Genomic DNA, 14,023 nt, shown 5'->3' on the forward strand with positions numbered 1-14,023 from the left:
ACACCTCAAAATATTTTTCTATACAACATTTACTTGGCCAGGCATGGTAGCTTATGCCTGTAATACCAGCACTTTGGGAGGCCAAAGCAGGAGGATCAATTGAGCCTAGGAATTCAAGACCAGCCTGGGCAACATAGCAAGATCCTGTCTCTACAAAAAAATACAAAAATTAGCCAGGTGTGTTAGCACATGCTTGTAGTCTCAGCTACCTGGGAGGCTGAGGTAGGAGGATCGCTTGACCCCAGGAATTCCAGGCTGCAGTGAGCTATGATCATACCACTGCATGCCAGCCTAGGCAGCAGAGCAAGACCTGGTCTCAAAAATGAATAAATAAATAAGTATAAATAAAATATGTACTCATTACAACAAATCAGAAAGTACATGGTTGCGTGCAGTGGCTCACACCTCCCAGTGGGAGGCCGAGGTGGGAGGATTGCTAAGACTAGGAGTTTGAGACAAACCCAGCAACACAGGAGACCTTAACTCTACAAAAAAATAAGAAAAATTAGCTGGGCATGGTGGCGCACGTCTGTGGTCCCAGCTACTGAGCAGTGAGCTGTGATTGTGCCACTGCACTCCAGCCTAAGCAACAGAGCAAGACCCTATCTCAAAAAAAAAAAAAAAAAAAAGCCCCTACATAAAGAAAAAAGAAAGAAATGAATTTAAAAATTAATAATAGACCCAACATGGTGGCTCACACCTATAATCCCAGCACTTTGGGAGGCCAAAGTGCTGAGCTCAGAAGCTTGCGACCAGCTTGGGCAACATGGCAAAACCCCATCTCTACAAAAAATACAAAAATTAGCTGGTCATGGGGGTGTGCTCCTGTATTCTCAGCTACCTGAGAGGTTGAGGCAAGAGGACTGCCTGAGTCTCAGAGGTCGAGGCTACAGTGAGCTTTGTTTGTGCCACTGCACTCCAGCCGGGGTGACAAAGTGAGACCCTATCTCAAGAAAAAGGAAAAGAAAACAATATAAACAAAACGATTATGATTTTACATCTTCCTAAACTACAACAATGTTATTTTATATCTTTACAATTACTTTGCTATGTATGTGTATGATATCTAAGTATATCCACAATAAGTAGAGATTTACTAAAGTGAGATTATTCCATGCATATGATTTTGCAACTTGCCTTTTTCACTTACCAATGTCATACAAATCTTTTCAGATATTTCAGATTAAATATTCCACTAAAATGTAAGTTTTAGTGCTATCTTTTAAAAAAACTAGAATCATTTCTTAATATCACAAAATATCCTGTCAGTGTCCAAATTCCCGATTGTGTCTTCATGCTTTTTATGGTTTGTTTAAATCAGCAACTCACTGACATGTTTTAAGTTTCTTAGACTTAAGGTCATATCTCTTAATCTGTATTCTAATCCCTCCCTTCTTGTAGCTTATTTGTTAATGATACTAGGTTGTTTGTCCTGCAGTTTCCTATAGTGTGTATTTTGCTGATTGAACTCCCATGATATTGTCTAATATGTTCCTATGTCTTCCACATTTTCTATAAATGAATAGACTTAGAGGCTTGATGAGATTCAGGTTTTTGTTTTAATGGCAAGAATACTTAGTAGGTGTTATTGTATTCTTCCATCAGGAGGCACATAAAGTCTGGTTGTCTCCTTTCTTTTTTTTGAGACAGAGTCTCGCTCTGTCGCCCGGGCTGGAGTGCAGTGGCGCAATCTCGGCTCACTGCAAGCTCCGCCTCCCGGGTTCACGCCATTCTCCTGCCTCAGCCTCTCCGAGTAGCTGGGACTACAGGCGCCCGCCACCACGCCCGGCTAATTTTTTTTTTGTATTTTTAGTAGAGACGGGGTTTCACCGTGGTCTCGATCTCCTGACCTCGTGATCCGCCCGCCTCGGCCTCCCAAAGTGCTGGGATTACAAGCGTGAGCCACCGCGCCCGGCGATTGTCTCCTTTTTTGTGTGATGTTAATAGTAAAGTAACAGCATATAAGTTGCAGGGCCAGGATTTAGACTTAAACTCAGCTTTTTTCACTGTGCCTCACTAGGAGGCCTCTCTGGGCCTCTTCTCAACTCTTCTTACTGTTCTATTTCCAAGTCCAGGATGAAAAGAAGAAAAATCAGTAAGTTAACACGCACTGTGGAAGGTTTCTGATTCTTTTTTTTTTTTTTTTTTTTGAGACGGAGTCTCGCTCTGTCCCCCAGGCTGGAGTGCAGTGGTGCAATCTCGGCTCACTGCAAGCTCTGCCTCCCGGGTTCACGCCATTCTCCTGTCTCAGCCTCTCCGAGTAGCTGGACTACAGGCCCACCACCACGCCCGGCTAATTTTTTGTATTTTTAGTAGAGACGGGTTTCACCGTGGTTTCGATCTCCTGACTCGTGATCCGCCCGCCTCGGCCTCCCAAAGTGCTGGGATTACAAGCGTGAGCCACCGCGCCCGGCCAGGTTTCTGATTCTTGGCCCATTCTGTCCCTTTGTCCTCTCTCTAAGAGCAGATGTGTAGGTAGAAAAGGTAAGAGATGAAGAAGTGCCATCGGGAAGAACAAGATCTGATGGGACAAACCCCTCAGAATTCCCTGTGGAAGCCCACCATTTAAACATCACTTAAGGGGAGAAAATATGTTTGAGAAATGAAATGGAGTTAGGTTGGGAATAAGGAAAAGCTTCTACTGGGTGCAGTGGCTCATGCCTGTCATCCCAACACTTTGGGAGGCTGAAGCGGAAGGGCCAGGGGTTCAAGACCAGCCTGGGCAACATAGTGAGACCTTGTCTCTATAAAAAAAAAAAATAAGGAAAAACTTCTTGACTGAGAGAATGATAAACCTATAATAAGTGCTGATTGAACATGCTTTTGAATTCTCTTTTTGGTAAATTCATTTAACAAACATTTTATGAGCACCTGCTGTGTGCCAGGAACTGTGTTTGGTGCTGGGACTTCAACGTGAATGAGACAACCTGCCTGCCCTCAAGGCTCTTAGTTTATGGAGGAAGACAGTGACAATACAGTCACGTCTGACCTGGGGACCTGGGGTGGCAAAGACACACAGTAGGAAAAAGGACAAGGTCAAGGATTTTTTTTTCTTTTTGTGAAGACGAGGTCTCACTATGTTGCCCGGGCTGGTCTCAAACTCCTAGGCTCAAGCAATCCTTCTGCCTCTGATACCTTGAGTGCTGGGATTACAGGTGTGAGTGAAGTGTTCCAGAAGTTGAACTGGTTGGTCATGTGCCCTATCCCTCATCCACAGTCAGCTTGCAGGTAAACTTTTTATTAATAGCTTATCCTATCAATACCAAACTTCCTAGCTTAATTTCAAAGTCTTGCCACTTGCCCACATTCCTGATCACATTTCTTTTCTTTTTTGTTTTTGTTGTTGTTTTGTATTTTTAGTAGAGACAGGGTTTCACCATGTCGGCCAGGCTGGTCTCGAACTCCTGACCTCAAGTGATCCACCCACCTTGGCCTCCCAAAGTGCTGGGATTACAGGCGTGAGCCACTGCACCCAGCCCTGATCACATTTCTTCTATAGGTAATTTTTCTTTGAGGCTCTACTTGCTTCCCTCTTTTCCTTCTCTTCAGAGTGTATTATATAGGAAGGATTATTTTCCTCAAGCAACACTTTAACCTGTTAGTTTTGGTAGTGACAGCTGCTTCCAATTCTTTACCTTTAAAATCAAATCTAATAATCTAGCTTCATATTTCCCTCCTGGATCTACTTTAAACAAAGCACTTTCAACACTTAATCACTTCAACACTTGGGCATGCTATTTACACTTGTTTTGCTGAGTGTCTGAGCCAATTTTTCTCCAGAAATTAGGGAACCCCAGGACAAGAACTTTCTCCATCCTCAGTACCCCAGTCTCTTAAGACCTAGCTCTGTCCACCTGACTGCTCAGGACAAGCTTCTGGTGTGAGTGGTTCATTAACTGAGGGTTGGGACTATTTGTATAATGGGTGGGAAGGACTGACTCAGACTCTTTATGGCAATGCCAAGAATTTGGCAAGGATTCAGAGAGCAGAAGTGATAAAATCATAAGATTTATAGCTAGAACTGGCCTTACCCTGCATTTACAGATGAAGAAATGGAAGGCAGAGAAGTGGAGTAACTTGCTAGTTGGTGGTAAAGCCAAGTTTCTTGACTCCCAGACAAGCGAGAACCCAAGACTGTGAGAGTCACATCTGTCAGGAAAGGAGAAAGATGTTGGGATTATTCAGCCTGGATATATTCCAGGGGAGGACAGATAGGTCAGAGAAAGAAAATGATACCTGTCGCTGACCTGTCCTCTCTCTCCTCCCCCACTCCACACCACTATGCCCCCAACACACACACACACTCACTCTCACACTCATACTTCATCTTCTCAAAAGAAAGAGCAAGAGAATAAAGGAGAACTTTGTAACTAAAAGGCTTCATTCTAAAACACAGAAATGGAGCTGGGCTTTTGTGAGCTGCAGTGGAAAGCAGAAGGCATTCATTTTCTGGGCTGTGATAGAGTACCCCCTAGTATTCAACACTGTGCATTTATGCATGGTAGCCTTGATTACTGATCTGATTTTTCAGGTCATATGATAACTAATGGGAAAAAATTAGGAATTTTATTTGTACAAATTGTGCAAGGTAATTTTTTTTTTTTTTGAGACAGAGTTTCGCTCTTGTCACCCAGGCTGGAGTGCAGTGGTGTAATCCCAGCTCACTGCAACCTCTGTGCCCCCAGGTTCAAGCGATTCTCCTGCCTCGGCCTCCTAAGTAGCTGGGATTACAGGCGTATACTACCATGCCCAGCTAATTTTTGCATTTTTAGTAGAGAGGGGATTTCACCATGTTGGCCAGGCTGGTCTTGAACTCCTGACCTCAGGTGATCTACCCGCCTTAGCCTCCCAAAGTGGTGGGATTATAGTGGGTGGGCCACCGCACCCAGCCTGTGCAAGGTAATTTAACAGTTTTTATTACTTTATTATATTTATTTTTGAAATAAAATTTTCATGGTGAAGTAAAAAACTGAGTCCTTTTTTTCCTTCAAGAAAGAATTTTAAAGTCTTGTTAATTTTTTTTTTTTTTTTTTTTGAGTTGAAGTCTCACTCTGTCGCCCAGGCTAGAGTACAGTGGCGCGATCTCGGCTCACTGTAACCCTCCACCTCCCAGGTTCAAGCCATTCTCCTGCCTCAGCTTCCCAAGTAGCTGGTATTACAGGCGTGTGCCACCACACCCAGCTAATTTTTGTATTTTTAGTAGAGACAGGGTTTCACCATGTTGGCCAGTCTGGTCTCGATCTCTTGACCTCATGATCTGCCCTCCTCGGCCTCCCAAAGTGCTAGGATTACAGGCGTGCATCACTGCGCCCAGCCAAGCCTTGTTCATTTTTATAATCCCAAAACTTTTTCAAGGCTCTTTAAAATCTTGATTATCACCTTTTCAAAATTCTCAAACTTCTACCTACCTCCCTTATCCACATTTAAAAGATGTTGTATACATTTAACATGTTAGGCTATCTAAGCTTTTTTCTATAAATGAAAAAGCAAGGAGGAAGTGAGATATCCTTTCTGGTAGATGCTGAGTGTTTCTGAATTTTGTTAACTGACTGAATCTGTCTCCAATATGCTATTGAAAGTGCTTTCTCAAGGTCACCAGTGACCCATTACCAAATCCAGTGAATTTTACCAATTCTTCCAGCATTCTAACGTTTCTGTAGCATCTGACACTTCCTTGATTGGTTTTGTTTTTTAGACAGAGTCTGCTGTGTCACCCAGACTGCAATGCAATGGCGCAATTGCAGCTCACTGCAGCCTCCACCTTCCGGGTTCAAGTGATTCTCCTGCCTCAGCCTCCTGAGTAGCTGAGATTATAGGTGCATGCCGCCACGCCTGACTAATTTTTGTATTTTTAGTAGGGACAGGTTTCACCATGTTGGTCAGGCTGGTCTAGAACTCCTGACCTCGTGATCCGCCCGCCTCAGCATCCCAAACTGCTAGGATTACAGGCGTGAGCCACTGCGCCCGGCCTCTCCCATATTTTTTATTTTTATTTTTATTTTTATTTATTTATTTTTTTTTTGAGATGGAGTTTTGCTCTCGGCTCACTGCCACCTCTGCCTCCTGGGTTCAAGCGATTCTCCTGCCTAAGCCTGCCAAGCAGCTGGGATTACAGGCGCCCGCCGCCACACCCTGCTAATTTTTTGTATTTAGTAGAGATGGGGTTTCACCATGTTGGTCAGGCTGGTCTCAAACTCCTGACCTCAGGTGATCCACCTGCCTTGGCCTCCCAAAGTGCTGGGATTACAGGCGTGAGCCACCGTGCCTGGCCCCATAATTTTTTATACTTTTGTTTTTTGTTTTGTTTTGAGACGGAGTCTGGCTCTGTCGCCCAGGCTGGAGTGCAGTGGCGTGATCTCGGCTCACTGCAAGCTCTGCCTCCCGGGTTCATGCCCATTCTCCTGCCTCAGCCTCCCGAGTAGCTGGGACTACAGGCGCCCACCACCACGCTAATTTTTTTGTATTTTTAGTAGAGATGGAGTTTCACCGTGTTAGCCAGGATGGCCTCGATCTCCTGACCTTGTGATCTGCCTGCCTCGGCCTCCCAAAGTGCTGGGATTACAGGCGTGAGCCACTGCACCCGGCCAATTTTTTACACTTTTGGTATCATCAATAGTCTATCAAGTAATGAATACAGCAAATAACAAATGAACAAATTCACAACAAGTATTTTATGGTGTACTGAATAATGCAGCTTGGCTTTCAAGTACAACATCCCCTGAACTGGTCTGTTCTGATCTGTAGGCTGGCTCCCTAGAGTACCCTTGAAGTGGGCTGCACCTCTCAGTCCATCCCTACAGTCCACAGTCCTGAAGACAGGTGCCAGAATGTCAGATGTCTGGCCTTAAATTCCCAACCAACTCTTCAAAATGAGTTTACACGTAGGAAGGAGACCAAAATGGGAAGAGGGTCTAAACACCATAAGGAACAATTGAGGAAACCTGTGAGAAAGGCTTGGTCAAGGGCACATGCAAGTTGTCTTCAAGCATGTGTGGAAGAGAAATTAGATCTACTCTATGAGTACAGAAGGCCAACCCAAGACTAACAGGAAAAGTTTGTTTATTTTGAGATGGAGTCTTGCTCTGTCACCGAGGCTGGAGTACAGTGGTATGATCCGAGCTCAGCTCACTTCAGTCTTCGCCTCCCAGGTTCAAGCGATCCTCCTACCTCAGCCTCCTGCGTAGCTGGGACTACAGGTGTGCGCCACCACACCCGGCTAAAATTTGTATTTTTACTAAAGACAGGGTTTCACCATTTTGACCAGGCTGGTCTCGAACTCCTGACCTCAAGTGATCCGCCAGCCTTGGCCTCCCAAAGTGCTGGGATTATAAGCGTGAACTACCACGCCCAGCCAGAAGAAGTTTTAACAGAGCTAGTTTAAAATCAAGTGATACTGTCTCAGGCAAGATGTTAGTTTCCAGTTTCTGGAAGTATTTGATGAGAAGCAGAGGCTAAATGAACATTTGTCAGAGTTATAACAAAAGCAGTTCATCTATCAGATTGAGATTTAAACTTTGAAGTCTAAATAATACCTTCCTCTCCTTTTTTAGAGGGAGGAGGAACCCTTGTCTGAACTCGGGGTTCCTAGCCTAAAAAAAGATTTCGGACACAGGAGCAAAGATGGAAGCAGGGATAGATAGAGCTATAGATGAAGACATTCGGGGTGGCACAGGAGAAGCAATGGTGAGGCTCTTTGGAGTAGCATAAAAGGTGACTGATGGAAGGGAAGGGTAAAGTGAGGCAAGTCAGAGAAGGATATTGGGGAGGAAAGGAATGTCTGTGTGAGGGTTCAGAGAAAGAAGAAGGCCTGGTGTCTGCAAAAAATGGTAGCACTTTACCCAGAGAGGAGGGTACACGCCAGAGAATCGCATAGATAGTGTTACATGGAAAACACTTACATTTCAACAGTGGAACTTGAGTATAGGCTCTTGTTCACTGGAAGGAAGAATGCCAGTGTAATGGGAGCCTTAGCAAGCCCCCATCTTAAAAACTAACACAAAAGAGACCACCTACAACATGTTGGTAAAGAAAGTAAAGGCTAACTTATAACAATTGTGAATATTTGGAGAAATTCTAGGTGTGATTTCTGCTCTTAACCTACTTTTGACTTAGACATCTGGAGCATCTTTTGAAATATTAATCTCTTTAGTTACCAGATGTACTTTTGTCTTTCAGGCAGAAGGCCACAAGCTGTACAAGGACCTGAAGAACTTCCTTAGTGCAGTCAAAGGTGGGCATTGCAGCATGGGAGAATCCAGAGGGCATTTATACAGCTACTAGGAGATTTGGGGGTGGAAAACAACTGCCATACCCCCAGGTTCTTGTCATTTTATCATTTGTCTACTCTTGACTCCTGGAACTTTGTGGGCTGAGGAAGAGTGACTTTTTCTTTCAGCCCCATCCAGCTTTCCTCACTTATATAACCTAAACCTTCTGAGTTTGTCCTTCTGAATTGGAACCACTGATTTGTCACCCATGTGATTACACCAACTACTGTTGGGGAAACATGATGGTGGGACTGAATTCTCTCCTTTCAGTGATGCATGAAAGTTCAAAAAGAGTGTCAGAAACCCTGCAGGAGATCTACAGCAGCGAGTGGGACGGTCATGAGGAGCTGAAGGCCATCGTAGGGGTAAGAGTGGCTTGGGTTCTACAACTTGTTGGCACTTACTCCTGTTTGCATCTCAACCTCAGCTTAGCTTCGCTATCCAAGAAAATAGGAAAACAAAGGAGCCAGTTCACACTGTGCATTTGTGTAGCCTCAGTCACTGGGTGGTAGGAAGAAGCTACAACTGTTAAGGTAAAAACAAGTTTTCCCTAATCTGTGGATCCCTCTAATTTTGACCCTCTTCTCCTCTTTAAAACATTATGGGAAGTTTTACCTCTTGAACATTGGTTGTTTTTTAAAACAAACTTCATACAGTTATACACTCTTAAACTTTCCCATCTAAGCTCTGGAGTCCAAGGCTTTGACCTTGTGCCCTGTCCTTAATCTCTGAATGTATGTTCAGACTCCCATAGAGCAGTTCCTTGGGGTAGGGGCTGTCTCTTTTCTTCCTCTGACTAGTCCCCAGAATCCAACATGGTATTCTAAATACAATGCTACAAAAAAGGTTTTTGCAGGGAGAATTTGGGTATTTCCCTGGTAGGCAGTTGTTGTTGGGAAGTGGAGCCTTCACCAGCCTCTGACTCTATCCCACAGAATAATGATCTCCTTTGGGAAGACTATGAGGAGAAACTGGCTGACCAGGCTGTGAGGACCATGGAAAACTACGTTGCCCAGTTCAGCGAAATTAAGGTACTCGATGTACAGAATCAAGGCTGGGTTGTGGATGACCCATCCAGGTTAGAGAACATATTGGATTAAGCATTATAAGTAGAATTAGAGGTCACGATTAAGAATGAAGTTTGGGTAAGTTAGGAGAAAGAGTAAGGTTGAGGGTTAGACAAGAGGTTAGGATAGAAGGTTGGAAGTAGTGTGAAGTTTATGTTTACACTTAGATTTCAAGGCTGGATGCAGTGGCTCACACCTGTAATCCCAGTACTTTGGGAGGCCGAGGCAGGAGAATCACTTGAGCCCAGGAGTTCGAGACCAGCCTGGTCTGACATTCTGGATTCTGGATTCGTGGCAAAACCCTCTCTCTACAAAAAATACAAAAAAATATAGTCATGTGGTGGTGTGTGTCTGTAGTCCCAGCCACCCTAGGAGGCTGAGGTGAAGGATCACTTCAGCCGGGGAGGGAGAGGTTGCAGTGAGCCGAGATCATGCCACTGTGCTCCAGCCTGGGTGACAGAGGCTGGTCTGGTGTCTCAAAATAAGTAAATAAATAAAATAAACTTAGATTTCAGTGAGCTATATTTGGGGTGATTTCAAATTAGATCCAAGTAAGAGGCATCCCTTTTAGCTGTGAGAAACAGCTGATGGCACTAAAGATGTTTATTGTATAGAAGAGGAAACATGGAGCAATCAAATAGTTGTCTTCAAATATTTGAAAATCTGTTAGGTAAAACAGGAATTCAACCTATTCTAAACTGTTCCAGAAAGCAGAATTAGAATTCATCTATTCATTCAGCTAGTTTTTTTGTTTTTTTTTGTTTTTGTTTTTGTTTTTGTTGAGATGGAGTCATGCTCTGTTGCCCAGGGTGGAGTGCAATGGCGCGGTCTTGGCTCACTGCAACCCCTGCCTCCCGGGTTCTAGGGATTCTCTCGCCTCAGCCTCCTGAGTAGCTGGGATTACAGGCATGCGTCACCACGCCCAGCTAATTTTTGTATTTTTAGTGGAGACAGGGTTTCTCTGTGTTGTCCAGGCTGGTCTCAAACTCCTGACATCAAGTGATCCGCCCACGGCCTCCCAAAGTGCTGGGATTGCAGGCGTGAGGCACTGCACCCAGCTCTAGTATTTATTAAACACCTACTCTGTCAAGCACTGTGCTGATTCAGAGGAAGAAGTTAGAAGGAGGCTGACTTAAGTTCCTAATAGTTAAAGCTTTCCAAAAATGAAATGAAATAGACTCAAAGATAGTGAGTTGTCTGTTCTTTGTGAAGTCAAACTACTTCTTATCTTGGATGTTATAGAGAAGCCTCGTGGTATTGTATGGGAAGTTGGACCAGATAATTGCCAAGATCTTTTCAAATTCTGTGACTGAGAGAATGAAACGGTTCAATGACATAGTTTGCTTTTCACTGGTATAATTTATAGTTTGGATAAGGCTGAGTAGACTTTCTCTCAGTGGTCATAGTAATTTACAGCTTTTACTGTGTTTTAGAGCTTTCAAAGCACTTTGTATTCAGTATTCGATCTTTCAAATAACAGTTGTATAAGGGGAGATGGGGCTACTGAGGCTCCAAAAGAGATGTGCCTTGCCACCGGCCACAGGCTAATGAATGGCAGATTTGGGACTAATTCCCAAAAATCCAGACTTTCACTTTCATGTGATTCTCAAGGCCATTTCTCCTGGAGGCTGAACCAGTTTATAATGGGTTCATAGGAAATATTAAAATTTAATACAGGGGGAGGTGGAAGTGGAAATATATATATGTATTTAATTATATATCTATTATATATATATAATTAATACAGATTTCCACATGCTCTGTAGAACTCTATCTCCGTCTGAGAATCCCCTATTCTTCCCAGATACTGAGGGAGACCCCATGGGCACAAAACCCTATTAGAAAGTGAAATTTGGGCTGGGTGCGGTGGCTCACGCCTGTAATCCCAGCACTTTGGGAGGCCGAGGTGGGCATATCACATGAGCCCAGGAGTTCGAGATCAGCCTGGCCAAGATGGCAAAACCCCATCTCTACTAAAAATACAAAAATTAGCCGGGCTTGGTGCACACGCCTATAATTCCAGCTACTTGGGAGGCCAAAGCACAAAAATTGCTTGAATCTGGGAGGCAGAGGTTGCAGTGAGCTGAGATCGCACCACTGCACTCCAGCCTGGGCAACAGAGCAAGACCTTGTCTCAAAACAAACAAAAGCAAAAAACAACAAAAGTGAAATTGGATAGTAGGACGCAAGAATCTTGCTCTCTGTTTTGGTATTCTGTGACCTACATCCTGGCCACTGAAAAGTGGGTATCCACACCCTTTCTCATTACCCTGGGTCAGGAGAGAATTGCCAAGCGGGGTCGGAAACTCGTGGACTATGACAGTGCCCGACATCACCTGGAGGCAGTGCAGAATGCCAAGAAGAAAGATGAGGCCAAGACTGCCAAGGTAAAACAAAAACAACAACAAAAACTGGTAAACTCTTCCTGTTCTCCTTCTCCCCGTGGTGGTAGCAGGTGGGTGGGCCAACATGGGTATAGGAAATTATAAATTCAGCATCTAGTGTCCTAAAGGAAATCTGTTTCTTCTGACCCTGATGCTGTAAGGATAGTCAGAGTCTTGAGGCTGGGGAGAGCATGGTCAGGGGAAGAAGAGGGATGGCTCCTAGAAAGCCTAGTGCCTACAAAAATGCAGAGGATGAAGGAGGCATGCTGTGGCGCTGGGTTCAGAATTGAGGGAAATTGTCTTGTCTCTTTTACCACCTAGGCAGAGGAAGAGTTCAACAAAGCCCAGACTGTGTTTGAAGATCTGAACCAAGAACTACTAGAGGAGCTGCCTATTCTTTATAATAGGTAATGACTGAAATTCAGAAAAGGTGCCTTTCCTTCACACAAGGCACCTTGTGTGCCTTGACAGTAGGCAGATAAAAGTGTTTTAGATTTAAATTCCCACACTGCCCCCCGCTTTTTTTTTCGAGACAGGGTCTCACTCTGTCACCCAGGCTAGAGTGCAGTAGCACTCAATCTCAGCTCACTGCAACCTCCACCTCCCTAGTTCAAGTGATTGTTGTGCTTCAGCCACCTGAGTACCTGGGATTACAGGCATGTGCCACCATGCCTGGCTAATTTTTGTGTGTGTTTTTAGTAGAGATGGGGTTTCACCATGTTGCCCAGGCTGGTCTGGAACTCCTGGCTTCAAGTGATCCCCCTGCCTTGGCCTCCCAAAGTTCTGGGATTACAGGCGTGAGCCACCATGCCCAGCCAAATTTTCCACGTTTAAAGAGAAATCTGAGCAGAAACTCCATTTGTATCCTTTTTTTCTTTTTATTGTACAAGATATGCATTAATAGAATTGTGGTCAGAATATTTTATATTGTCACTTATTAGTGTACATAGGATGGAGCCTTTTTAATGAACACATGTATTCTAAAACATTATGTTACTCCTAATTAAAATGAAATTGAAATTTTATTTTATTTTTATTTTATTTATTTATTTATTTATTTTGAGACAGGGTCTCACTCTGTCACCCAGGCTGGAGTGTGGCTCACTGTAACCTGTGCCTCCCGGGTTCAAGCAATTCTCCCACCTCAGCTTCCTGAGTAGCTGGGACTACAGGCACGGGCCACCACACCTGACTAATTTTTTTTTTTGTTTGTTTGTTTGTTTTGTTTTGAGACAGAGTCTCACTCTGTTGCCAAGCTGGAGTGCAGTGGCACAATCTCGGCTCACTGCAACCTCCGCCTCCCAGATTCAAGAGATTCTCCTGCCTCAGCCTCCCAAGTAGCTGGGACTACAGGCGCATGCCGCCTAGTCCAGCTAATTTTCTGTATTTTAGTAGAGACAGGGTTTCACCATGTTGGCCAGGATAGTCTCAATGTCCTGACCTTGTGATCCGCCCTCCTCAGCCTCCCAAAGTGCTGGGATTACACACGTGAGCCACCGTGCCTGGCCATTTTTCTATTTTTTGACAGGTTTCACCCTGTTGGACAGGCTGGTCTCAAACTCCTGACCTCAAGTGATCTACCTGCCCCAGCCTCCCAAAGTGCTGGGATTACACACGTGAGCCACCGTGCCTGGCCATTTTTCTATTTTTTGACAGGTTTCACCCTGTTGGACAGGCTGGTCTCAAACTCCTGACCTCAAGTGATCTACCTGCCCCAGCCTCCCAAAGTGCTGGGATTACAGGCATAAGCCACCGTGCCTGGCCCAGAAATGAAATTTAATACAGTTTCTTTAAAAGTATACTTCCTTGATTCACTTATAGGATAATTCCATTAATGTACATACAGGCACAGAAGTCATCCTGTATTGCATAAAGGGAAAGAATAATTACTTACTGTAATAATTATAATTAGATAGCCTTATATTTATATAGCCCTTTAAAAAATTATTCAAAGCCCTTTCATGTCTGCTCAGCCCTTCGAGAGCCCAAATCCGATAACTCCATGAAACTTAAACTTTGGTGTCCACCTGAGCTGATACTGTCTCCCCTGGCCTTCCTGCTCCTAAGAATCAGGTGTGTTCCTGGCCCAGCTCTGATGAGTCCAGATCCCAGAACATCCTGAGTATGGGATGTGGGACAGCTTGTTTTTTTTTTGTTTTTTTTTTTTAAGATGGAGTCTCGCTCTGTCGCCCAGGCTGGAGTGCAGTGGCGCGATCTCAGCTCACTGCAACCTCTGCCTCCCAGGTTCAAGCGACTCTCCTGCCTCAGCCTCCCGAGTAGCTGGGACTACAGGCACATGCCACCA

At 44.3% G+C, this 14,023-nt stretch overlaps 1 protein-coding gene across 2 annotated transcripts in view; it reads left to right on the forward strand.

Moving 5' to 3' along the window:
• Nucleotides 1-14,023, forward strand: part of BIN2 (bridging integrator 2) — a 43,224-nt gene that overhangs the window by 12,987 nt on the left and 16,214 nt on the right. For both annotated transcript variants that reach the window (XM_030816432.1, XM_030816433.1), the window contains exons 3-7: nucleotides 8,176-8,230; nucleotides 8,538-8,632; nucleotides 9,203-9,298; nucleotides 11,614-11,721; nucleotides 12,040-12,125. In XM_030816432.1, coding sequence (XP_030672292.1) covers nucleotides 8,176-8,230; nucleotides 8,538-8,632; nucleotides 9,203-9,298; nucleotides 11,614-11,721; nucleotides 12,040-12,125 — 440 coding nt within the window. The remainder of the gene's footprint in view (nucleotides 1-8,175; nucleotides 8,231-8,537; nucleotides 8,633-9,202; nucleotides 9,299-11,613; nucleotides 11,722-12,039; nucleotides 12,126-14,023) is intronic.

The sequence above is a fragment of the Nomascus leucogenys genome, chromosome 8, assembly GCF_006542625.1.
Source record: "Nomascus leucogenys isolate Asia chromosome 8, Asia_NLE_v1, whole genome shotgun sequence".
NCBI classification, from domain to species: domain Eukaryota; kingdom Metazoa; phylum Chordata; class Mammalia; order Primates; family Hylobatidae; genus Nomascus; species Nomascus leucogenys.